Source organism: Eleutherodactylus coqui, chromosome 13 (genome assembly GCF_035609145.1).
Source record: "Eleutherodactylus coqui strain aEleCoq1 chromosome 13, aEleCoq1.hap1, whole genome shotgun sequence".
NCBI classification, from domain to species: Eukaryota; Metazoa; Chordata; class Amphibia; order Anura; family Eleutherodactylidae; genus Eleutherodactylus; species Eleutherodactylus coqui.
Genome location: NC_089849.1, coordinates 53,894,021 through 53,919,914, shown reverse-complemented (window position 1 = coordinate 53,919,914; position 25,894 = coordinate 53,894,021). Strand labels below are relative to the sequence as shown.

Sequence of the window (25,894 nt, the reverse complement as noted above, 5' to 3'; positions counted from 1 at the left end):
TATTACTCGGCAAAAGAGATTTTTATACAAAGACCATACAATGGCATGATGACAAATAGATCACAAGGTTTGACGAGCGGTAAAGATACTTCTGGAATGTGTAACCACAGATGGGGCGAGAGGTGTGTCACCTCCGTGACTCATGATGAAAGTGTTCCGAAATGAATGTGTAGATGTCCATGAAGGTAAAGACACCAGAGAGAGAGAGAAAACACTCAAGACATGCAAACCAATGTGTGGATAAGAATCTGCAGTACTGTGCATACAGAACTGAATATGAAGAAGTTACTAAAGTCACCCCTTAATTCTTGAAAAATATTGTTCTAATATTGTTTTATCATGGTCGCAGTTTTATAAAGTGTCCTGTTGACCGTTTCTGTCGTTTAAGGGAGATTAGAAATAAAAGCTGAACACTTATTGGCTTAAACACTGAATGATCACTGCATTAGGAACAGCTGGCGGGTGACATCTTGTGGTATGTACCAGATGATGGTCACAATCTGCTCCTAGATAATGTGCTGACCTCTCCTCTGCACAGCAGAAGGCAACATTTGGTAACCATGGGTAAATGTGGGGACTCGAGTGACTGACCATGGGTCAATTGTTGGTGCCCGGAGAAGTGTTGGCAGTACTTCTGAAACAGTTGCACTTGTTGGCTTTTCCTGAACCATGGTATCAAGAGTGTACTAAGGCTACGTGAAGCATGAAGAGACATCCGAAAGAAAACGACACAGCAGTAGGCGAGCATCAAGTGGTACGTCTGGTATCGCCGCAAGGATGTTCCACAGTGAACCAACTGACCCAGCAGTACAACATCGGGGAAGCTGAGACACATTTTCACAATGACCATGTGGAAACCTTGCACTGAGTGGGGTTCAATAACCAAAGACCAACAAGGGTGCCCTTGACGATTCCATGTCATTGTCAACAACGCCTCTCATGAGCCAAGTGAAGACATCAATGGACCTTGGGCACACAGTAGACCGTCGTCTGGAGTGACGAGTCTAGTTTCCTACCAAACCATATGGATGGTCTGGTCTGTATTTGGTGTAAACAACATGAATCCTTATCCCGAAGGTTTACCATTAGGGTTCAACGGGCTGGTGGTGGCATCATGGTCTGGGGATTGTTTTCCTGGCATAGCCTGGAATAGTGAACGCTACAGGGACCTGTTTTTATGCTGGAAAGGGCTGTGAGATCTGCTCCCACTTATCTGTAAAGTGTGCACCAACTAATGGAGCTGCCGCAGTCATGGGTTGAGTATAGAGGATGTTCATCACCTTGTAGAATCTGTTCTCCAACATCTGAAATCCATGATTGCCCAAAAAAGTGGACCAATATGTTCATTAAGTGTTCCTAATATAGTGATCGTTCAGTGTGTATCCGCAGCAAAGATGCCTCCTGAGAGGTGGTTTTGAATTATGAGCCCCTAGCTATAAAGGAGTTCCCCTATTTTAAAAAGGGTTTTCCCAAGAAAGACATTTATTTCATATACAACCGCCTCACCTGGTAGAACATTGCTCAAGGGATGCAAATTTTCCTCCAAATGATCTGGGTCCCAAAAGGTAAATAACGCCATAAAATTGTTTTTTTTATGTGAAAAAACAGGATTTCTGAGATAAGCAATACACCTACAATAGCTCTGCTAAAAACCAAACGACTCCAATAAGTGAGCAATTTGTTGTTCAGTGCCCTGTCCACGGCCACCTGTAAATGGGCCAATTACTGCCCGAATTGGCTGTTTGCAGTGGTGATGGCCCACTCAATGGGTAAAAACTTTGCCTGACCATGTCCAGCACATAAAGCTAGTTTGTAGCATTAATGTAGGTAAAAGCTATGAATAAAGGGCCTTTTACATGAGTATAAACATTCAATTGCCCAATAATTGGCCACCGATCTTCCAACGAATGCGCAAACGTTCTTTCGTCAGGTGATCACATCTTTTATGAAGTGCAAAAAATAAAAAAGTATTGCTGTCGGCATCCTATTCCGCCGAGTGCTGTTGACAATGATGACATCCTACAGGGACGATCGATCGTTTGAACAACCATCCAGCCTGATATAGGCAACATAGACGAATGCCGATCTGACTGATTGGCACTTGCTTGCCCAGGGCAAAAATTGCTCCATATAAAAGCACATTTGTGAGGTCAGTGACTAGTCTGTTGAGTCAGACGTGTTTAGATCTAGCTGGATCGTCATCGGCTGCTGCAGACAACTAGGCCACATCCCTTCCACACTAGAGTTTCCCTTTAAAAAAAAGTTCTTGACTTTGAACGTTTTCATTGAATAAGTAGGTGAAAAGACCATGTTCTTAAACGCAAAGCGGCCCTGACAAGATCATAATGTACTGGCAGAAGTAACGCGTTGATCCTATCAACAAAGTCCGTGCCCCCAGCTGAATCGGGCTTTGAACAGGAAAGAGCAGTCAGCGCCTTTTCATAGAAGCTGCCAATTTAGCTCTCTAGGCACACAGAGAAGTGTAACACATACAGAAATATGTCTATTTCCTAAACACCCAGAACCCAGAACTTTGTTGCCTAAATAGAATGATGTTATTAAGTAGAAGACCGGGAATAATACGGCATTCATCCACCGGTCAATGTAGCAGAAGTGGATTGTGTCCTTATGGCAAGTACTGGCATATATTATACCAGCGTTACCCACATGACTCAAGTTCTACAGCGGTGGCTACTGTAGTTGAACTCTATTGATTGGAAATCTGTATTGCTTAGCAATGTTGTGCTGAGAGAAACTCTATAAAATAAGTTATTTCGGCTTTAGAAAGTTGACTGTGGATTTCGGGGCAGATCTGAAACAAATCAGCTATGTATGAACGAACCCAAAGACTATTTCTATCTTAAAAATATCCAGAGGACCCTCTCACGCTCCAACGGAGAAAGTCCTGAGAGTCCCATTTGTAGTTTCACAGTTGAAGTCTTCTTCGTCCCTTTCCAGCCCTCCCTGTTAAAGTCTATTGAATTTGCATATATGGAACGGTGAGTGACAACCAATATTATAACCTCTACTGTACTCCAAGGAATATCGTTGGAAGGTAGGTAGATCTGCTAATCCGAAGTGTGGAAGAGGTGGCTGAGGACTGCTGTGGGAGGTGTAACTTAGGCTGCATTTCCAAGAGACACTAGATTTAACAACTTCAAGGGTACATTCACACGTAGCGAAAATGGCGCAGATTCTTCGCAGCACAAAATAAAAATCAGCAAAGTCCGCATCAACAGTGTGGGTTTCAACGTGGTTTTTGATGCAGATCAGCAACAGATTTTACCCTTTCTATTGAAGGGGGTGAAGTCTGCTGCGGATCCGCATCAAAAAACAGATGCTGCAGATTCTGACGCGGTTTAGGAAGCTAATTTTCCGCTGAAGTAAGTCTGCGACATCTTCGCTGTGTGTAAAATTACCCTATAGAAGGGGATGCCACAAAAAATTATATTACCCCTTTCCAATCCAATTTGTATCCTGGTTTTCCTAGGGAGCTTACTCTTTTTCTGTTATACAACGGCGCTATCTGCTGGCTAAAGCCAGTACTGCATGATATGACACATTGGATTGTCTCCAACAGCAGAGAGGATGGCAATATACAGTAAGAGAACCCTGACGGACAACTTCCAACATCAGAGCTGTATAGCCTTAAATCATAATGTCTTTAGACGTCAGACAGTAGATTGGAAAGGGTTAAGGCTAAGCTCACACTAGCCGGTTTGTTTCCATCCAGCTAAAAATGGAAACAAAAAATTGAAGTAAAGCGGACAGCTTTCCATTTGCTTCCATCCTCCATTGACAGCAATGTTAAAAAAACGGAATGGAGATTAAAAAAAAAAATACAGAACCGGATTGAAACTGGAGGTCTTCAGTTACAATAGAAGACATTTGCAGGTCCCATGATGGAACAGCTAGACGGGAAAGCAAAGCGCTAGTGTGAAATGGCCCTTACAGGGAATATTGTTTTAAGGTGTTTGTTACCAGATTCCTTGAGATCAATACCAGCAATAAACCAACATGCATTACAATGGTTTCCCCTTTAGATCTTGTCAACTAATAAGTGCAAGAAGTGAACGGGTCAGCAGCGCTCCCTACAGCACCGACTCACCCGATGCCATATGCTGGACCCAAGGCCAAGAGGATGCTGTGCTTGCCAGGCAATACCCAAACAGGTTGGGCACTTGGCTAGCCACAAGCATGGGTACAACAGGAGCATACCCAGCTTCAGTTAGGCCACAATGTTTATCTACACGCACAAAAGTGGACCCAGCGACCAAAGAACCTGGAATACCTAAATAATGAATCCGGTGTTTCTATTTTGGATTAAGAAGAAAATAAAAAATTAGTGTTTGTGAAAGTTTTTACTTGCAAAACACAAAAGGGAGAAAAAAAAAAATTAGAGGCGGCTTCCAGCCTAAAGCTGGGTTCCCACAGGATGTATTCTCGATGGAAATCTCGTGGTTTTGCTGCAACGGAAAAATGCAAGATTTCCGCCGGGAAAGTGCAGCTTCGAAACCCACTGCATTTAGCCGCGGGTTTTGGAGCGGCTTGGCCGCATGCTTTTCCGTTGCGTCCGGCTCCTCCATAGAAAGGAGCGCGGCCTCAACGGGGGACGGAAAAAAAAAAAAAAAAAAAAAAGACATGCTGCAGCCGGGGAAATCCGCGCCATAGAGCCGGCTAATGCTGGATTGGCCGTCCCATGTGGATGAAATATTTGACAAATCTCATCCACATGGCTGGCCAATTCCAGGATTAGCGGCTGCAGGTGGACTTGCAGCAGCGAAATTCCACACGGAATTTCCGCGGCAAATCCGCTCTGTGTGAACCCAGCCTTAGGGGTCTTTTACACGGGTGTACTGGCGCACACAATACGCAGGAAATAGAACCCATTGATTTCCGCATTTTGCACATTTTTTCTTTTTTACGGAGCATGCTCTATTTTCCTGCTTATTTACGCACCAAACATCTCTAAAGAAGTTAGTGGCGGGAGCGCAAATGCACAATACGCAAGTAGATGCGGGAAACATCTGCATAATTCTGCTGGAAAAGGAACACATCTGGAACTCATTAGACAAATTAGCCATTTCAAACAGGGTACGTTTGTGTCTTGTGTGCAAATATACATGCCCTGTGGGCAGAAAAAGTATAGTAAGATACAGTGACACATGCGCAAAAAAAAAAAAAAAAAAAAAAAAAAAGTACAGTCCGATACAGCGACACATGCGCAAAAAAATCATGTTCATAGCACAAATACATTGCGCTTAGGGCGCATGCAAATGCTTATACGCCTGTGTGAAGAAGCCCTGAGGCCGGCTACACATGGGCATGTTTGAATGCACAATATGCAGGGGATAGAATCCTCTGATTCCTATGCATTCGTTAATAGAGCATATTTTGTGTACCAATTTCGGTCGTGCAAAAAATATGTAGCATGCTCTATTTTCCTGCGCACCCAAAGTCAATGGGGATGTGCAAAAGTGCAAACAGAGGTGTGACACCCTGCGTAATTGCGCAGGAACACACCACATCTTGAACTCAGACTAATTAGTCATTTCAACGGCTGCAAGCTTCGGTGTGTAGTTTTTGGCACGCGCAAAACCCAGCAAAATATATGCCGATGCGCATGCAAAAAAAAAAAAAGTCAACATCTGTTCTGCAAATAAGCATACGTTTGCGTGCAGCTGGCTTTCAAGTCTTGAAAAATGAAAACTACCATTAATTGGTTGAGCAACTATTCCACTTTTTGGACTAGTGTTGATAAATCTTCTCAGATCTCTGTTGTACTTTATGAAAAGAAGGACCAGGCAGTTAATGGACCTGAGTTCAGGGTATGTTACCCAACAGCGTACATGCTGCATATATGTTCCCCTTTCAGTCCTGCGGTCCCAAGAGTCATTATTTTGCTGCAGTAATGACCCGCTGTACATTTATATGCACCAATCACTGCTTGCATCTCCGGCATGAGACCAATGACGTGCCGTATAGACACACGTGAGCAGCCAATCACTGGCCTTAGAGGCGATGCCTGCACGTACGGCACAACACCACCGAGGCCAGCAATTGGCTGCAGCGGTCATGTGGATGTACAGCACATCATCACGGCAGCAAACTAATCAACGAAGACCATCAAAGTGATGGCGCTGGAGCGGCAGGGGATTCAGCAGGTAATGATTATTTTTCTTGTACTTTACCATATTTCCTGCCGTTATACGAATTTTGTTACATTCTCAAACAATTCCTTTACGTTCATAACAGTTACAATTTCATGCAAAGCTATACGGAAATGTGGAGACTATAGCTAATTTTTATAAAGCATCATCCAAAGATTCATGTACAAGGCCTTATTACGGACTTATGGTGTACGGATCTGTACTACAGCGCCTATAGAACTTAATGGGCCTTACTGTACCTCCGATTTCCATACCGAATAAGTGATGGAAAAAATAAAATAATCACAGTATGTTCGCTTTGATAATATGGCCTCCCCTAGGACCTTATGTAGGACGTGGTGGTGATGATGATGATGTAGTGAAGGCTTGACAATCATGGGAGCTTTCATCATATGGTTATGCATTGGACATTAGGATCTAGTCAATTTCAAGTACAGCGAACTTCCCTCAATCCGGCATCACTGAAACCTGATAGGTGCCAGACTAATAGATATTCATGGGTAAAGGGGCATGCGTAGGAAAGTATATATAAAAGCCCATAGGCACTAGGTACTACAGTATGGTGCCATCATACGGGTCTGTGATACAGAACGCACTGGAATGTGCTACAATTGTTTTTTTCTAATCAATCTCATGTAACAAACCTCAATATTAGCAGAGATGTAGCTTTCTATAGAAGCAGTTTTAGAAGTAGTTCCAAGATTTATTACAAAAAGAAGAAAATGTCATAAATCGCACCCAAAACGTGAAAAAAGTGCAGCATTTGCTGCAGCTAGTCGGATCCACAGTGCTGCAGTTCTCAGCCAAGCCACTGCTGCCATTGAGGCCTATAAGTGAACAAGGCCTAATGTTTGCCAATAGGATCGAAACATTAATACTGAATTATCTTCCTAGAATTGTACAGTAAGTGGAGCGTCCATGTACCCCCATTAATCTGCCCCGGGTATAGGACAACCGCTGCAATCCAAGGAGTTAATCAACTGGCAGGCGTAGCAGCAGCCAGGGCTCTGGAAACTTGTTCCTAGGCTGCAGCACAAGAGGCCTGCTGGTCAATATCCGCTCAACCAGTGGAGTAGGAGTTAAAAGAAGAATGGAAGTAGGACAATAACATCCAGGATACACCTGGAAGTCACAAATAGACCGGGGAAATATAGAGCTATTCCAAGAACTGGTGCAGACTCGGAGTATACAGTACTTCCACCAGGAGCAGAAAGGTGTCCCAGGCTGGGAGCAAGGAATAGTGGCTTGTGTAATAACAAGTATAGGAAAGGGCAAAACATATTTGTATAGTGATAGTAAATAAATAGTAAAATATATCACAAATATTTAAAAAAAATAAGTGTACAATGAAAAAAAAAAAAAAAGTTATTAACAATGGGACAAAGCATTATATATATATATATATATATATATATATATATATATATATATATATATAGTGTGAGGTGCTTGCCAATGCCACCATAAAGTGATGTTGATACAAAGAAATAAGTTTCGGAATCTGGCATGCGATACATCGTATAGTTGGTGCTGCTGGACCAGTACCGCTGTCCTAGATACGTCACGCATGTACAAGATGTAAGCTGAAGATAAGACTCGTGTAATATTCTAATTAGAACATTAATTAGCGGGATGACACTTTTAAACTTTTTGGTCCTGATCACAAACTTTTATAGAGCCGTCAGTGTACCGCATTGTGAAGGACAGTAAAGTGTTAAATACGGGGTGCAACAGTTAGTTATCGTTAGTGTCGAGTTGTGTTCCTTTTACATTGTGAGATATTTAGATTTATTTTTTTCTTTGCACATGACCCTCTTAAGTGGTTTTATGCAATGAAATAAACTTGTTACCGTTAATGGGCCTCTCTGGAGATCTTCAGTAAATTTGCAATGTTGCATGTTCTAAGAGCCCAGAAGACAGATGTACAGTATATGGATAACAGACACACAGCAGCATTCATGTCTTCTTACCTGCTCCTTCCACTTTGTCAGCCCCTCTGCTCCATGTAACTTGTCTTGTCTCCAGCTTTACTTGGAAGGTCCTTCTTTCTGGTTTCTGAGACTTCTTAGAGTAAAAGAGGGTCATCACTGTGCCAACCTCCAGGCTTCTGCATAGATGGGTCAGCTCAGCTTCACTCTGCCCAGAAGGGGCAAAGCCATTTAAAAGAGCCCCTGTATCCATCATCCTTCCACTCCAGGGACTGCTCAGAGGGCACAATCCAAATTAGAGGCCATGAGAGGACAATGCAATCCTGCAAGTGCTGCTGACTGCAATATCAGACCAGGGAAGAAGGATTTCCAGCCCTCTCTATTGTTGCCAACTGAGACTGAGCTGAGATCTCCCTCCTCCTCCTCTTCCACCTCCTCCTCCTCTTCTCCCCTCCTCCTCCTCCTCTGCATGCACTGATCACAGGAACATGATCTGAGGAAGTGTCCCTCCTGCAGACCCTCACATCTAGACTCCTGCCCCTAAAGCAAACATCTGCAGTGCATACATGTACTTTGCATGCAGGGATCTTGCAAAAATGGCCAATGTGTCATAGGGGGATTCACAGATTGCAATCAGCAAATACCCACCCAGCAGCCTTCTTGCAGTATCCTGCTTAACATGAATCCATAGAGATTCCAGTGGGATTAAAAGCAGAAAGGAACTGGAGCCAGGACTCCACACCCCCTGTGTACTGGCACTGCCTCTTAAAGGGATAGACACTACCCTTCCACTTTTACTCAGTGCTGGTATGTGGAGTGGCTGCTGGGTTTCATGGACTTCTACCTGACGGAGCTACTTTTCAATGCCACTTCTGCAGAGGGTCTTTGACATAGACTAAGTCTATAGTTGCGGAACCGCACTCTGGTCGGTGAGCGTTCCAAAAACGAGTTGTTTTTTAAATTAAAATAATTTCTAGACAACAGTGTTAAATATCTCATTGTAAAGAGGAAGGACCAACGTACCCAGCAGCAAGAGTCTGACCTCGGTATGACGTTATCGGGTGATGCAATAGCGGCGCCAACTTCAGGTACTAGAATCGCCGTGCCATGTGGCTAAAGCTTATTGTAGCTCTGCTATCACTTCATGTAAGGTGTTGTTTGATTCGTCTCAGCGAGTTCTAAAAGTTTACAAAGGGGAAAAAAAAACAAATAGTGAACATTTAAAAAAATTGTAAAGTGCAAAGAAGTGCGAAAAATTTATTTCGCAAGATGTCACGACATGACTAATAAATGGCTTCAATATTACCGAAAATACGGATAAAGTGGCTTGTGAGAATGACAAAGAGCCTGAAATCACTAATGCTGAATGTCAAAAGGCTCATCTGGAGCATCTCATGTGCATGAGCAAAGTTGATTAGGTAGACCTGCACATGTCTGCCCATAGTAGTGTACTTTTTTTACACGCAGGATCAGTTCACATGCACGTACAACGCACCCTTTCCGTGGATTAAATGCCTATTTAAACTAATGAGGTCCTGATGTGTTATTTTCCCTGTATTTTGCACTCTATCCATTGACTTCTATGGGAACCTTTGATGCGCAAAATGCAGAAAGATAGAGCAGGTCCTACTTCTTTTCCACTCCCCAAAACCACGCTCTATTCTCTGTATTTTGGGCACACATATTTTGCATGTGCAAATATTTGTACAAAAATAGTCGTGTGAAGAACCCTGAGAAGGATGTGAAGCAGGCCATGGGCAAAGGAATTCCGCAGATTTGCCAAGAGTAAAAACATGATAGTCGTTACACAAGTGCCCGTCACACTAGGTTGAGATTTCAATAACGATGCCAAACTGCATTTACACACTTTAAACTTCATGAAAACACATATTAATCTAGATTATCTACCCATCTAGAATACTATTGTATCTTGTCTCCACCAGGATTATGGGTGGAAACGGCCTGAGGTAAAGGGAACGCCCCAAGGTTCTCATTGGCAGCCAGATGCACACCCTCACTGATCTGCCCATAGCTTGGTGGACGCTTCTTATTAACAGCTTCTGGCCGCTGATTCACTCCCGCTGATAGCCGCAGGCCGGCTCCCGCTGTTCACCCCCGCTGATAGCCGCAGGCCGGCTCCCGCTGTTCACCCCCGCTGATAGCCGCAGGCCGGCTCCCGCTGTTCACCCCCGCTGATAGCCGCAGGCCGGCTCCCGCTGTTCAACCCCGCTGATAGCCGCAGGCCGGCTCCCGCTGTTCAACCCCGCTGATAGCCGCAGGCCGGCTCCCGCTGTTCAACCCCGCTGATAGCCGCAGGCCGGCTCCCGCTGTTCAACCCCGCTGATAGCCGCAGGCCGGCTCCCGCTGTTCAACCCCGCTGATAGCCGCAGGCCGGCTCCCGCTGTTCAACCCCGCTGATAGCCGCAGGCCGGCTCCCGCTGTTCAACCCCGCTGATAGCCGCAGGCCGGCTCCCGCTGTTCAACCCCGCTGATAGCCGCAGGCCGGCTCCCGCTGTTCAACCCCGCTGATAGCCGCAGGCCGGCTCCCGCTGTTCAACCCCGCTGATAGCCGCAGGCCGGCTCCCGCTGTTCAACCCCGCTGATAGCCGCAGGCCGGCTCCCGCTGTTCACCCCCGCTGATAGCCGCAGGCCGGCTCCCGCTGTTCACCCCTGCTGATAGCCGCAGCGATAGCAGCTGATCCTGATCACCACCGGAGCTCCTGAATGGCAAAGCAGGACTCGTGTAGCTGGAATCCTGTTGCCATGACAACCCAGCGACTACTCAACAGAGAGAGCTCCCTCTTAAGCCTTTGCAGGTCTCCACCGAACTGCTACTGCTCTCAGAAGCTCACTGAAGGTATGTATATGGTAGCCAATCAGAAGCTTCCACCGAGCCATGGGCAGATCAGTGAGAGTGTGTATCCAACTGCCAATGAGAACCTTTGGGCGTTCCCTTTACCTCAGGCTGTCTCCACCCATAATCCTGGTGGAGACAAGATACAACAGTACCCCCATCTAGTCCCCCACGACTCCAGTGATACAAATACAGATTTAACTCACCCGTAATATTGCCATCAATCTCTTACAATATGTACATTACTTCTCATATCACAGACCCGTTGTACATCTACTTTGGAAGATGTGGAGATCAGTTTAGATTTAAGACCACATTTTTGCTCGCTTGAACAATTTTTTGAATGATCATTCCATCTCAAAGCACCTTAATGCAGGACCTTAAAGCAATCCTCCAGTTTCAGGGCAAAATTCTGTCCTGAGACTAGATGAGGAGGGGGCAGGAGCGTAAGTAAAGGCTCAGTGGCCTGAGTGCAAAAGTTCAGCTCGGGCCCCCCACATCTCCTGTTCCGGTACCCATACCTAAACTGTGCTGCCTACAGCTGGAAAACGAATTTACAGACATGATTTAGCCCCTTGGCATAAGCTTTCCAAACAGGACTTATTTCCTGGACTACATAAAAATTTCTCCGTAGCCCCTTAGGCTAATTTTACACAGATGAGTTTGATATGGGGCTGTGAATTATTGCCAGATATCGCGCTCGGCAGCCTGAGTAGTAGTGCCCCCCAAAAAGTCTCATATCACTCCGGAGAAGTAGCGATCCTCTGCCACGGCTGACAATGGGGAAACCTTGCATCGCATCACATCGTGTGCAGCTAGCACATGGTGCGTTGCTGCCGCCGGTCCCAAACAATTGGAGATGTGATGCGAGAGCACGCATAAAGATAGGGCTGCAGAGACCTCATATCTCCTGTATATAATTATATACGTATAGCTGACATAAGTTATACATCTCCTGTATGTTTCCAGCAGGACAATGTTTGGCTGCACACACAAGGGGGGGGGGGGGGGGGGGGGTCACAGGAGCCCCCACAACATTGTCACACTTCTTTGGCTGCCAATCTATCACTAGTAGAACATGTATGGGATCATCTGGGACACCAACTTTAACAGCCTACTAGTTTGCGCAATCTAAAGGCTCAGTTACAGCAAAAGGGAAGCAATATGTGGAGGATACCGAATCTGTGTGCCTCCATACCCTCCATGTCACATCTTGTATCCAAGCTAGAGGCAGTACAACAGTGTACTAGAGCTTCCATGCCCACCCACATCACATCTTGTACCTAAGCTAGAGGCGGTACAACAGGGTACTAGAGCCTCCATGCCCGGCCATGTCACATCTTGTATCCAAGCTAGAGGCAGTAAAATAGGGTACTAGAGCTTTCATGACTGTCCGTATGACACCTTGCATCTAAGCTAGAGGCAGTATAACAGGGTACTACAGCCTCCATGCCGGCCCATATCACATCTTGCATCCAAGCTGGGGACAATACAACAGGGTACTAGAGCCTCCATGCTCGCCCGTATCTTGTATCCAAGCTAAAAGGGGTACAACAGGGTACTAGAGCCTGCATGCCCACCAGTAGAAATAGTGACCCCCCCCCCCATAGTGGCCTCAGTAGTAAAAGTGACCCCTCCACAGTAGCCTCAGTAGTAAAATTCCCCCCCCCACACACACAGTGGCCTCAGTAGTAAAAGTGATCCCCCCCACAGTATCTATGTAGTAGTAGTAGTGTCCCCCAAAGTTGCCTCAGTAGTAGTAGTGTCCTCCATAGTGGCCTCAGTAGTAATAGAGCCCCCCCCCCCCCACAGTGACCCTAGTAACAGTAGTGAGCCCCACAGTGGCCCTCAGTAGTAATAGTGACCGCACATTAGCCCTAATAATGACCCCACAGTAGTCCTAGTAATAATAACCCCCTCAGTAGCAATATTAACCCAGTCAGTAGCCACAGTAGTAAAATTAACCCCATCAGTAGTAATATTAACCCCCCAGTAGCAATATTAACCCCCCTCAGTAGCCCCAGTAGTAATATTAACCCCCTCAGTAGCCCCAGTAATAATATTAAACCCCTCAGTAGCCCCAGTAATAATAGGCTCCCCAACCCATATACTTCCCTCCTCCTAGTAGTCAGCACTGCTCCTTCTCTTCTCGGTGCTGAGTTCGAGCAGTGTGACAGCAGTGTGTGCCTGGAACGTTTTGTCCCTTCTCTTCTCCTTCGGAATTAAGGAGAAGAGGTCAGGGGAGGAGGATCCCGGGTGCACACACTGACGTCAAAGTATGTGCCAGGTATTAGTGGCGCTAACTGTGCCACTGAGTGATTACCGGACGGCCCTCCAGTTTACCAGTTTCGGGTCTATTTTAATTCATTGAAAATAGCAAAATAGAATTTTCAGGCTGCCGGAAGAGCCAGCGCAATTCAAAATTGCAGTTCGTTTACGCAAGTGTGAAGGAAAAAGCGATTTTTACATACCTTTCAATGCATGCCATTTGCAACACATCCTCTATGCAGACGCCGACCGCGGATTCCACAATTCAAATCTGCCCGTGTGAGACCAGCCTGAGGAGACCGAAGGCCGGAGCTGTTCGCACACAAACATTCAGTGATAAATATGCATTTCGGGGCTTATTCAGATGACTGTACGCACAAATACGCTCACCGCAATGCAAAGTTGGATGAGGTACATTTGCGCATTGTCTATGCATAGTACTGAAAGTTTTGCGCACGCAAGGCCAGTTAACACGTGTGCGACACACTCCTTCTGTGGATTAAGCGGCTATTTAGCCTAATGAGGTCCAGATGTGTTCTTTTCCCCGGCATTTTGCGCAGTGTTTCACGCTTCCCCTTATGTATTTGCGCACCTCCCATAGACCTCTATGGGGGCCTTTGCTGCGCAAAAACATGCACAAATACGATCGTGTGAACCCTTACATGGACCAAAACGGCATACACCCATATGAGTGAGGCCTTCGTGTGCGTTCACGCCTGGTAGAAAAATGAACTGAAAATCGTCAATTCCCTGCGGATATCGGCCCTGCTTTGTACTTTCCGCACATGAATACACAGCGAAGAAAATACACAAGAAAGACCTTTCATTTAATGCGCAAATCCGCAGGTTTCATGTATATTTACTCTTCTATTCACTACTATGGCCTATTTGTATGTCAGACGCACATGATGCGCACTTTTTTGTGTGACCAAAAATTGTGTGAAAAATATGCTGATGTGAAAGAACTCATTCAAAGCAAAGGGTTCCATAGACTCTGTACTGCGTACATAATACGAAGGGTATTTACATCCATGTGGATGAGCCCTAAGCGTGCGTTCACACAGTGGATTTGGTGCAGATTTTCCACTGCCGAAAATCTACACCAATATCCGCACAATCAGTGCAGATTTTAACGCGGACTTTGATGCAGATCTGCAGCAGATTTCACCACAGCAATTGAAGCTGCTGATTCGTGAAACTTGGGCTAAAACACACTCGCCGGCTGCCGATATGCAGATGATTTCCAGTTAAAATCCGTACAAGTGGTACTCCAGGACTGCAGCTAGGGGGAAAAAAAACACACCAGACGTTCTTCCTCCCTAACTATTTTAAAACAGCTCTGTACTTTTTAGAATGACGGAGGTAGATTCATATGTTGTGATAAGCCCCGCCCCTGACTTGTTGGCACTTTGTGATAAATAAGTGGGATTTGGGTTGCAGTTTCGGTACGGTGTCTCTAAAGGTTTCGCCATCACATGGGGGATTTACTGCAGATTTTTCAGCTACAGAAAGTCAACAGCAAAACCACAATGTGGCTGGTCCTTGGTTTTAAATACTCCTTGGGAGCAGCCAAGATAGGGGGTACCTACCTATGCAGAATTGAACCCCTTCCCACTGTAGCCCTTTCCCTTTTTCAGTTTTGGTTTTTCTTCGACAATTTCATTAAAAAAAGAAAAAAAAAAAAAAAATATATATATATATATATATCTCAACTCTTATTTTTCAACATGAGGGCTTGTTTTTTGTGGGACAGGTGGTAGTTTTACCATACCATATAAAAGTTGCTGGAAAACTACATTTTTTTCTTTGGGGGGAAGAAATTTAAAAAAGAAAATGCAACTGGGCTTTAACAACGTTCACAACATAGTAAAAACAGCATGTTATTTTTATTCTTTGGGTTAGGGCTTCTTTACCTGAGCGTATATCGGACGGCGTTTTCATGTCCGGACTCCCCTCTAAGCAGTTTGCAATGGGAGGGGGCAGGACAGGGCCAGAGCCAAGCTCAGATGGAAGCGTATATTGGTTGGCCGTGAAAACGCTGACCGACATACACTTGTGTAAATAAGCCCTAAGGCTGGATTCCCACGAACGTATATCGGCTCAGTTTTCACGCCGAGCCGATATACGTCATCCTCATCTGCAGGGGGGGGGAGGATGGAAGAGCCAGGAGCAGAAACTGAGCTCCAGTCCCCTCTCTCCCTCCCCTCTCCGCCCCCTCTCCGCCCCCTCTCCGCCCCCTCTCCGCCCCTCTGCACTATTTGCACTGAAAGGAGGTGGGACAGGGCGGGGCTAAGTTCTGAGAATTAGCCCCACCCCTGTCCCACCTCTCCCCATTGCAAATAGTGCAAAGGGGCGGAGAGGAGGCAGAGAGGGGGCAGGAGCTCAGTTCCTGCTCCTGGCTTTTCCATCCTCCCCCCCCCCCCTCTGTAGATGAGGACGACGTATATTTGCTCGGCGTGAAAACCGAGCCGATATACGTTCGTGTGCATCCAGCCTAATAATGTGATATTCTAATAATCTGGACTTTTGTAGACTCATTGATTCCAAAAAAAATGTATTTTCTTTTTTGATGAGACCAACGGAAAAACTACCTTTACAAAAAAAAATTTTCCTGCTTTTTTTTTTTTACTTATTTTTAGTTCAGGGGGAAAATGCATTCAGGAGTCCGAAGCACTGATTGGGGAATTTAAATGCCACTGTCAGAATTGACAGCAGCATTTAAAGGGTTAACAGATGCAATTGGAATGAATGCTGATCTCAGCTGTTGCCAGCTGTCAAACATGACTAACAACCACCATCATGTATTCACATGTCAGGAGGGGTTTAAAAAAAAAGTTCAGGACTGCTGATGGGCCTCTTCCAATTAGTTCTGCAGCAAGGTGAAGACATAGCTGCACTCCTCTCTTGGCCCAGGTAAGGGATCCAGTAGCTCTCCCCCCTCCTCTGTTCCCAGCCATGAAGTTCCACCCAGGCTGGAGTCTCTGAGGCTCAGATGCTTGCTGACTGAGCCGACCGCTGCCACTCTACAGCATGAAAAGGATGCCTGCTTGGTGCTGTGGTATCACTGGGGTATTAACCTCATGGGGGCCAGACAGAGCTGTCAGCAGGTGCCATTATAGCAGATCTGCTAGAGCTGTGTACAAAACTAGAACAAGAGATATGGATTAATAGGGGTAGTTTTGTTGGCCCCCTTGAGCGGCCAACTCTATTATAATCCGCCATTACTCCTAGATAACAGGTTACCTTTAAAAGATTGGCCATTGAATTGTAGTAAAGCTGTCTTCTAATAGGTAGTGCTGCCAATTCATTGTAACCTCCTCGATTTACGAAAGGTGCATATCTGGCCTTTTAAGTCTCCTCATGCTTAGTAGGTGATCTCTACTAGGAAAAACTATACCCGTCCCACCCACATAATAGACCCCTCACCCAGCCAGCACCCTACTGCACACTGATGAGGGGCAAAAACCCAGAAACTGTCTGTACATGGTTATCTTTTTCTGGTGGAGAAGACTTTGGTTTATATTCCCAGTCTTTGTTACAAGGCTGGTTAAAAGGTCAGATATGGACTTGAAGAAAATCTACTTCTAGTAGGAGGTACTGCTGAAGCATTGTAACATCTCCCACTTGCAGACTTGAATCCCTTTGTCCGGCCTGCACAAACATGATAGCAATATATCAAATTTGCACAGAGTACTTCTTTAACCAGTTAATACCAAAGGACATAAGTTTACCTCCTGGCAGGGTGGTAGTTAACGCAACAAGACAGGCTCAGAAATACACTGGTGTCTGGGCCTGCTCAGGCCTGTGGTCGCTATTGTGAACAATAACGCATTGCAGTACAAAAGTAGTGCAGTACATTATTATAGCAATCAGCTTTTATGGTTCAAGTCCCCTACACGGACGTTTAAAAAAAAAAAAATAAAAATAAAGAGAAAAAGTGTTTTTTTTTTTGTTTTTTTTTTACACAAGAGCCAAAACTTTTTGCTCTCTTTCCCTTGTTTGCATAGAAAAAAAAAAACACTTAAAGGGTGCATTCAGACCATGTATCGGCTGCGTATTCACGCCGGCCGATATACGGCGTCTCTCTCAGCAGAGGGAGGAGGCTGGAAGAACCAGGAGCAGTGCTCTGAGCTCCCGCCCCCTCTCTGCCTCCTCTTCACCCCCTCTCCACCCCCCTGCACTATTTTCAATGAGGAGAGGCGGGATGGGGGCGGAGCTAATTCACTGAATTTAGCCCCGCCCCACCTCCTCTCATTGCAAATAGTGCAGAGGGGCAGAGAGGGGGTGGGAGCTCAGTGCACTGCTCCCGGCTCTTCCAGCCTCCTCCCCCTGCAGAGAGAGACGCCGTATATCGGCCGGCGTGAATACCTTGCTGATATACGGTCGTCTGAATGCACCCAAACTCCCACATTTTTGGCATCATCATATCCATAACGACCTGTACAATAAATTAATCATGTTGTTTATCCTGCACGGCAAAAGCCGTAAAAAACGGACAAAAAAGCTTATTTTTTTCATTTTCCCTTCTAATCAAAAAAATGGTACCAATAAAAACTACTGTTCATCACACAAAAAACAAGCCCTCACAGAACAACAATGTAAAAAAAAATAAACAAGTTTCCAAAAAGGAGTTTTTATTGGGCAAAAGTGGAAAAACCTAAATAAATAACTTTGGTATTGTTGTAATCGTACCATTCCACAGAAAAAAAATGATCATGTCATTTAGGCCGATCTTACACAGATGGGTTGGATTCCGCATGCGGGAGCCCACAGCAAAATGCAGCTCTGACCTGTTGTTTCTTTACTGCAGATGACCGCGGACGCTTGCCGTCGGTCATACACAATCAAAAATTTTCTTTCAAATATTTGCATCTCCCGCATCGGCGCTAGGCGATGACTCGGGTACCCATGGTCTATCCACAATGTCAATCAAGGATGGGCCATGGGTTGAGTCATATATTGAGTCATCTTTGTGAAGAATTTACACCAGTCAGCCATAAAGTTATAGCTACCTGCCTAATATTTTGTTGGTTCCCCTCGCATTGCAAAAACAGCTCTGATTCGTTAAAGGGGTTGTCCCGTGAAAGCAAGTGGGGTTAAGCACTTCTGTATGGCCATATTAATGCACTTTGTAATATACATCGTGCATTAAATATTGGCCATACAGAAGTTATACACTTACCCCCTCCGGCGGTGGCGTCCCCGTCTCCATGGCGATGATGAAGCCTCTTCTCTGGTCGCCGCAACAGTCGGCGCTTGCGCAGATAAGAATCCTCTGCTGGCTGGGTCCGGGCTCATGAGCGGCGTCCTGGCTCCTCGCTCTTCTCCGCGTCATCGTAGCTCCGCCTCCATCACGTGGTGCCGATCAGCCAATGAGGTGGCTGTAATCGGCAGTGGAACGCAGGATGGAGAAGAACATCCACGGTGCACCATGGGAGAAGACCCGCGGTGCACCGTGGGAGAAGACCAGCGGCGCCATCTTTGAAAGAAGAAAAGACAAAGCTGCAGAACCGGGATTTTTTTTTAAAATAACACATGGATGGGGCATTACTGTGCACTAACTGGGGGTCTGTGTAAAAAAAAAAAAAAAAAAAAAAATGTTTTGCCGCGGGACAATCCCATGGACTCCACGCAACCTCTGAAGATGTCCTGTGGTATCTGGCACCAAGACATTAGCAGCAGATCCTTTAAATCAGTGTTCCCCAACTCCAGTCCTCAGGGACCGCCAACAGGTCATGTTTTCAGGATTTCCTTAGTATTGCACAGGTGATGTAATTATCATCAGTGCCTGAGACATTGCCACTGGTGTTCTTACTATAGGATATCCTGAAAACATGACATGTTGGTGGTCCCTGAGGACTGGAGTTGGTGACCCCTGGTTTAAATCATGTAAACTGTGAAGTGCGGCCTCCATGGATCGTACATGTTTATCCAGTACAGATGCTCAATCGGATTGGGATCTGGGGAATTTGGAGACCAAATCATAATAATGCGTTACTTTGATAAATCAGACTTTTACGGACGCAGCAATACCAAATATGTATTTTTGTTTTATGATTTTAATTCTTTTATTATAAATATGGCAAAAGTGTTTGTTTTTTAACTTTTATTCCTTTTTTTTTTATTGGCAAATTTTATTCTTATTTTAACTTTTTTTTAGTCCCCAGAGGGGACCACAACTAGCGATGTTTTGTTCGCTCCTGCAGTATGATGTAATGCTGTAGCATTACATCATACTACGATCAGGCAGGCAGTCTATCAAGCCACCCCACGGAGATGGCTTGATAGGCATTCTGCCTTGACACCCACACGGCTTTCTGCAATCTCATCACAGGGGGGGCGGTACAGGACCCCTGAACATCGTTCAGGAGCATTTAAAGGATTAATAGCCCTGATGAGCCGCGCCGCTTATCGGGGCTGTTGCCGCCAGGTGTTGGCTGTAAGAAACAGCCGGAATCAGCGGTGTATGAAGAGAGAACAGCCTGTGATTTCTTTTCTTACATAGGCCGCTGATACAGGCTGTCAAATGGCGTATCGGCAGTCACGAAGGGGTTAAACCGTCATGTTCCTCAAACCATTCCTGAACTACTTTTGCACTGTGGCCGGACTTATTAGGCTCAATTCACATTTTGTTTATGCACCTGCCTTATGTCTCAGGATTCCATCTCAATGCCGAAAATGGCCTTGAGACGTAAACCTGGATAGAGCTATAGGCTCTAAAGTGTTAAACGTAGACAATTTTGCTCTCTTTTACGAGATTTACATCCTGTCCTTTTTATGAGGATAAAAAAGTGGAGTCAATGTTTTTTTTTATCTCCATAAAAAGACAGAAAGGGACATTGCCTCAAAGCGAAAAGATGGGGAAGAAACATAAATGAAAAGTGAACTGAGCCTTATTATGTTGAAAAAAAAGGCCACTGACATTAGGGAATGTCATTGCCATGAATATCTATGATGTTTAGGTAGGTGGTACGTGTCAAAGTAAGATCCAGATTAAGGGCTCCCTCTCTGCAGGGGAAGGAGGCTGGAAGAGCCAGGAGCAGTGCTCTGAGCTCCCGCCCCGTCTCTGCCCCTCTGCACGATTTGCAATTAGGGGAGGCAGGGCAGGGGCGGCGCTAATTCCAGAAACTTGGCCCCTCCCCTGTCCCGCCTCCTCTCATTGCAAATAGTGCAGAGGGGCGGAGAGGGGGTGGAGAGGAGGCAGAGAGGGGGTGGGAGCTCAGAGCACTGCTCCTGGCTCTTTCAGCCTCCTCCCCCTGCAGGGAGAGACCGATATACGGTAGTCTGAATAAGCCCTAAGTGTTATGTCTGGGGTGAACGTTAACGCACCATGCCCAGCATGGACGCAACAAATTTTAGGACTTAAGAGGAGAAAAAGGAACTGGGATATTGTAGTGGCCCAAAGTAATGGTGTCCCCTCCATAATGTTCTATGTTTGTCTCATGTCAATATCTTGTCAGTGTCTTGTTTGTGGAGTGTATTACTGTTTGCAGGGCTGAAAGAGTTAATGTCTGGTATGTTCTGTTCTGTCTACAAAATGTATCGTTTGTGGTCATGTAATGGTGTTATATATGCGTTTGCAAGAATGCAATGAGGGGAGAGGGAGTCAGTCTTTGTCAGATACAGAGAGAGATCGGTCTGTGCGTGGAGTATGGAGGAGGCCGAGTGATTGCCTGATGCTCAGCCTGGGCACATACTACCCAGGGATCCTCTGTACTACTGCTGAGTGCGGAGAGAAAGAAACCGCTTCATAGCGAGTGGAGGAAGAAAATGTAAATGTTTTGCCGGAGAAGAAAGTGAGTACAGGGAGTAAAGGAACCTGCAGATAACTTGGACTGTGGATTGTACAAATAGACCGCGAGCTCTACTGAGATGTCATACTTGTAAGCTGTGATTTCTGCAACTGTTATTGACTTTATTGAAACATTTAGGTAAATGGACAAGATCGACCGTTCTCAGTTTTGTTCCAAAATATATCCTTCTGGTGGTGGACTGTTTTATTCATCTGCAAGATTTATCCATGGAGACTGAACAGTGGTTTCACGAGTAACAATTGGACTACAGGTAACCCCCGATTACTATCTCCCCCAGCAGTAACGTGGTCGGGTCCCAAGCTACCCTCAGGGGAGGAGATGGTAGAGCCCTGTGACAAGGTTAACATGTCTCGACTCCTTCCGGAGTCTTTGTCAAGTTTGACAAAGGCTCCGGAAGGAGTTGAAACGTTGCTGCTCTGCCCTTTATGGATCAATAAAGAAATACTATTTGGGATCATTGGTTGTGCTGCTGAATTTACTTTTTATTTGGATGATGTTGTTAGTCCTCAGAGTCAGGACTTGCTGAGCTTTGCACACCAGACTCGCACCTAATGGTGCATTCCAGTGGAGTGCTGCTGCACCTATTTGCTTATTTGAAGGTTAACATGTCTACCCTGCTGTCTCCTCAGATGCTGCAATATGCATACATGACCAGACACCAACATCAAACAAGCATAAACCTAAAGTGCATACAAACACCCACAGGGAAACCAGGGACATCAGACCCAACACCACACTGGACGGCCTCATACTTGCCAATATACTAAACCACCAGACAGATGGAAAATATCTATAAGTAGATACAAGGTATTGTTAATATTTTGGCCAATAAAATAAGCCCACAAGCCCCGTCAAGAGTCCTCACTGTCTTGCGAGTCCCTACACTAACAAAAAACTACAATACAGGAAAGGGGGACCCTGCCTACAAGTGGGGTCATCATCCCAATGTGGACAGCCCCATGCTGAAACAGAGGGGCCAACTGTCTCACCCTAGATGGCATGAGCACCAGACAAGGGAAATGCAACATAATACACATTGAACACCTACTAACATACCCAACAGGACAGTTCACATGTAGTAAAGTCCACACCTTCAGACATACACTGAAATACTGATTGTTGACACCTAAAGTCTGTTCACCTCACAGACAGAAGAAACCCCACTGAGAACCTCCTGGAGCTAGTTCAAATGTTCACACACATCAATAAAGGGGCAAGAGCATCAGGCACCAATCTGATGTAAGAGGAACATGTTCTCAGATATCACTGACCTGGCAAAAGGCCCTTTTACACACAACGAATTTCACCCAAAACTGCCAAAAGTTAGTGATCATCTTTACGCGTAAACGCGGGCAACCGAATGTTTTTCACTGACTTTTCGCTCATCGCTGACGTTCAGACTGCATAAAAGTTTTTGTTCAGCAATTTTTTTTCCGCATGGTTTGAATGCCAAATCGTTCTTTCGCTAAGCAATTTGTGGGGTACGTTCTGGTTTGGCTGGGCGTTCTTACACAGATACAGCGATTGGCTGCTGGGACAACTAACCAAACCTTTTTTTACATGCCCGCCTACTGCTCAGCCCTAGGCTGGGAAAATCATCTGAGCCACACAGAGCCTCGAAAATACATTCCCCCTCTTTTTCACATGCCAGCAGGTTTCGGTACGTGCTGGCTTCTGTACTATTCTTCCAATAGCCGATTGACACAATTAACACTTTTTTTTATTCTTTTTAAAAATGCCCATTTTGAAAAGATGCCTTTCCTGCCCTTTGTTTTTTGGGCTCACTGATGACCAACTTGCGATTGTTCAACAGTCCCAATGCGTCACAAGTCCAGCACTAGCCATTGTATTTCTTTAATTAAATTACTACAAACTAGGAAACAAAGATTCTTTCTGTATACACAGACCCCTAAATGAATTGTGCATTTTTTTTCCTGTTTTTGTCTTTTAAAGCACTAAATATTTATAAAAGGACATATTGCAACGTTTGTAAAAACGTTCTTCATGAATTTCATAGCAGGACATAGCTGTAGACCTGAATTTGGTGGCTGTAAGGCCTCATGTCCATGGCATAAATTGATTTACGAAATCAGCGCGGGTGATCCACGCCCATAGGGAATCATTGGGCACCCGCAAGTCATTAAATACCTGAGGTGTCATTTTCCTCCAGAATGCGCAGGAAAACAACTGCAGCATGCTACATTTTTATGCAGGTTTTCCAGCACGGATGGCTCCCGTAGCTTCCATGGAAGCCACCCGGATCCGTGGCACAGCTGCAGCTGTCACTGTGTCCATGCCGGCAGAAAGCAGGAGTTTAGAAAAAATAAAAGGCGGCATGGCGCATGCGCACGGCACATCTGCCCAAGCGCATCCGCCGTGCAGAAGAAAGAAGATCCGGCCATGATGGAGGAGAGCCCCGTAGCGTCCAGACAGGTAAAATGTATTTTTTGGCTTCATGACTGCGGGATGGGTGGAATCTGCTATGGGATTCTGCACAGGGAAAAGGTGCGGGCCCACGGACATGATGCCTTAATCATCTACTTCTTTCAGTTATGAGTGTTATGGGGGTTTTGTGATGTGACATTCTGTGTGTAAACCTCTCGTGACTTTATGAAATAGCTCATGTGTTTACGGTACTTGCAAAGTTATTTATTGCTAATTTAGCCAGCAATTATGCACACCCACCTGCTCTCAAAGGCCAATCATTCACAAATATAAACACCCTGTGAAGCAGACAATTTCTCTGTAAACACAGCCACGCATCACAGTGAACGTTCGAAAAGGCGACCATTTGAAACGAAAATTGTTAGGTGTAAACGCACATCTGCAGCAAGCTGGCGTCGGCAGATGTAATTCGAGTGGTTTGTTCTAACTCAGCCCAGTCACAGTGGTGGCTAGTCTGCATGGAGTAAAGGCCCATGCAGTAGACTCATCACACAAGGGTGGCTAGAAACCACAGTAGTAAAAGTTCCATGTGACACCAGTGCCTCAGAGTATCAAGTAACGAGGAAATAAAGAGTCCAGACTCAAAGAGCTTTGGTAAAATCGGAGGCACACTGTTTACTCTACAGTTGAAAATTCAAGAAACAGTTCACACTTTGCAAATGTTACAGGCAACAAAAACTTCAATAGATTTGCTGGTAACACGCATAACAGGCATTCACTCCTCAACTCTTTATCTGTTAGGGAAGACGAGGCCACCAGTCTAGGTTTTCTGGTGGCTGTTTTGGACAGTTGTTCGTAGAGAAATGAAGGGAAGCTAACGGCCTCTCACTTTCTTTCCTAGATGCATTGACTTCTGACCTAGCCGGGTTAATATCCACTCACGATCTCTAGGCCAGTTCTTCTTCCCGTATCCGCGGAGTCTGTCCTGGCTTGTATCCACAATTAGGCAGGGAGGAAAAAGACTCTCTAGCGGCTATCTCAACGTCTCATCTTGCACCCTTTTTCTCGGAGGACACCCAAGCTAAACCTAGGCTGGACTCTACTTCAGCTTAGCTCCGACTGGTTGGCATGAGCCTAAGCTCTGCTCCTTACATCTTTCGTTTCCGACTACATTTTTCCTTCTTCCTCTTCTCTTAAGTCTGCCTAAAACATAACCTCGTCCCATGACCAATCCTAACCCAGACATGAACAACTGACACGACACAGAGCAGGTTAGGGTGACAGGTACAGACATACAAAAGTTGGACAACCCTGATATACACACATAGATGTTCCACATGAGGTAGCTGAATAAGTGCTGTGGGGCCTGAACTCTGGACCACTACACATCCTTCAAATAAAACAGTCGCTCACTTTTCGGTGGGTCTAATGAACTTTGAACAAAATTTGCTTTGTGTAAAAGGGCCTTAAGTACAAGACAGCAGATGGCTGGAGGCCGCACCTAATAAAAGGGAAGGGAGAAGAACATGTGTGGTGACCAAGACACAAGGCCCACGCTAAAGAGCTGGTGGGGTAGAGATGGCACTTGTCACAGTGGCTCTACCAGATTCCTTCCCAGAGGTACGCATGCAATCTCGGCCAAGGTACCACTAGGCCTCTTGCAGGCAATGCTAGGACAGTGGTTACCTGTATATGTGTGTAGTGGACTGAAGAAGTTGTCACTCGTGACGCCACCGTTGCTTCTTACTGTTGATTCCCTGGTGGTAGAAATAATAAAGTCCACACGATGAAAATTAAATACCTCAATCACTGGGAACGGGCAGTGACTGGAACTTTATTTGAAGACATAGAACTTTCACACACCAGTGCAGGAATAACAGTTGAATGAGGTCAGGGAGGAGAACCTAGTTATCTATATGACGCCGATCCTGGACAGACACTCACACTACGAGACACAGGATCATACTGGGCCTACAGACTCGGTTAACTGTAAGGCTCCGCATGTGGATTTGATTTGCGGAGCTTTTGGTCCAGAAAACAAATCGCAGCATATTCCATTTCAGTGCGGATCCCGCACATACGGCTTCCATTGAAGTCAATGGAAACTGTCCAATCCATGGTACATCCGTAATTGAATTTATGGGCGATTCATGGATTCCGCGGGAAAGAAAAAGTTTAAAATGAGAACTCCATTGCAAATGTGTATCCATGGTGAAAAAAGGAGGACTTCTAGGATCATGTGTAGTGACCTGGAGGGTCCTACAGGGTACTCAATTGGGTTAACAAGTTCTGGGATCCTCGCTATAAGTCCTTAGAAGGACATAGGAGGCATTCTGTCTTTTCCTAAATATCAGGCTAATTCTATTCTGCCTGGCAACAGCCCTCTTCTGATTGGCTGCTTGTCATTAATTTTCTGATTGGTGGAGTGGAGTCAAGCCCAGGAAATTGAGGTGGGTAGAGGAGGAAGTGAGTTAG

General features: G+C 45.4%; 1 protein-coding gene across 2 annotated transcripts in view; it reads right to left on the bottom strand.

The window, feature by feature from the left end:
* PLCG1 (phospholipase C gamma 1) overlaps positions 1-8,478 on the bottom strand; it is a 74,717-nt gene extending 66,239 nt beyond the window's left edge. For both annotated transcript variants that reach the window (XM_066586536.1, XM_066586537.1), the window contains exon 1: positions 8,141-8,478. In XM_066586536.1, coding sequence (XP_066442633.1) covers positions 8,141-8,354 — 214 coding nt within the window. In that variant the 5' untranslated portion in view covers positions 8,355-8,478. The remainder of the gene's footprint in view (positions 1-8,140) is intronic.
* Positions 8,479-25,894: the final 17,416 nt, after the last annotated feature.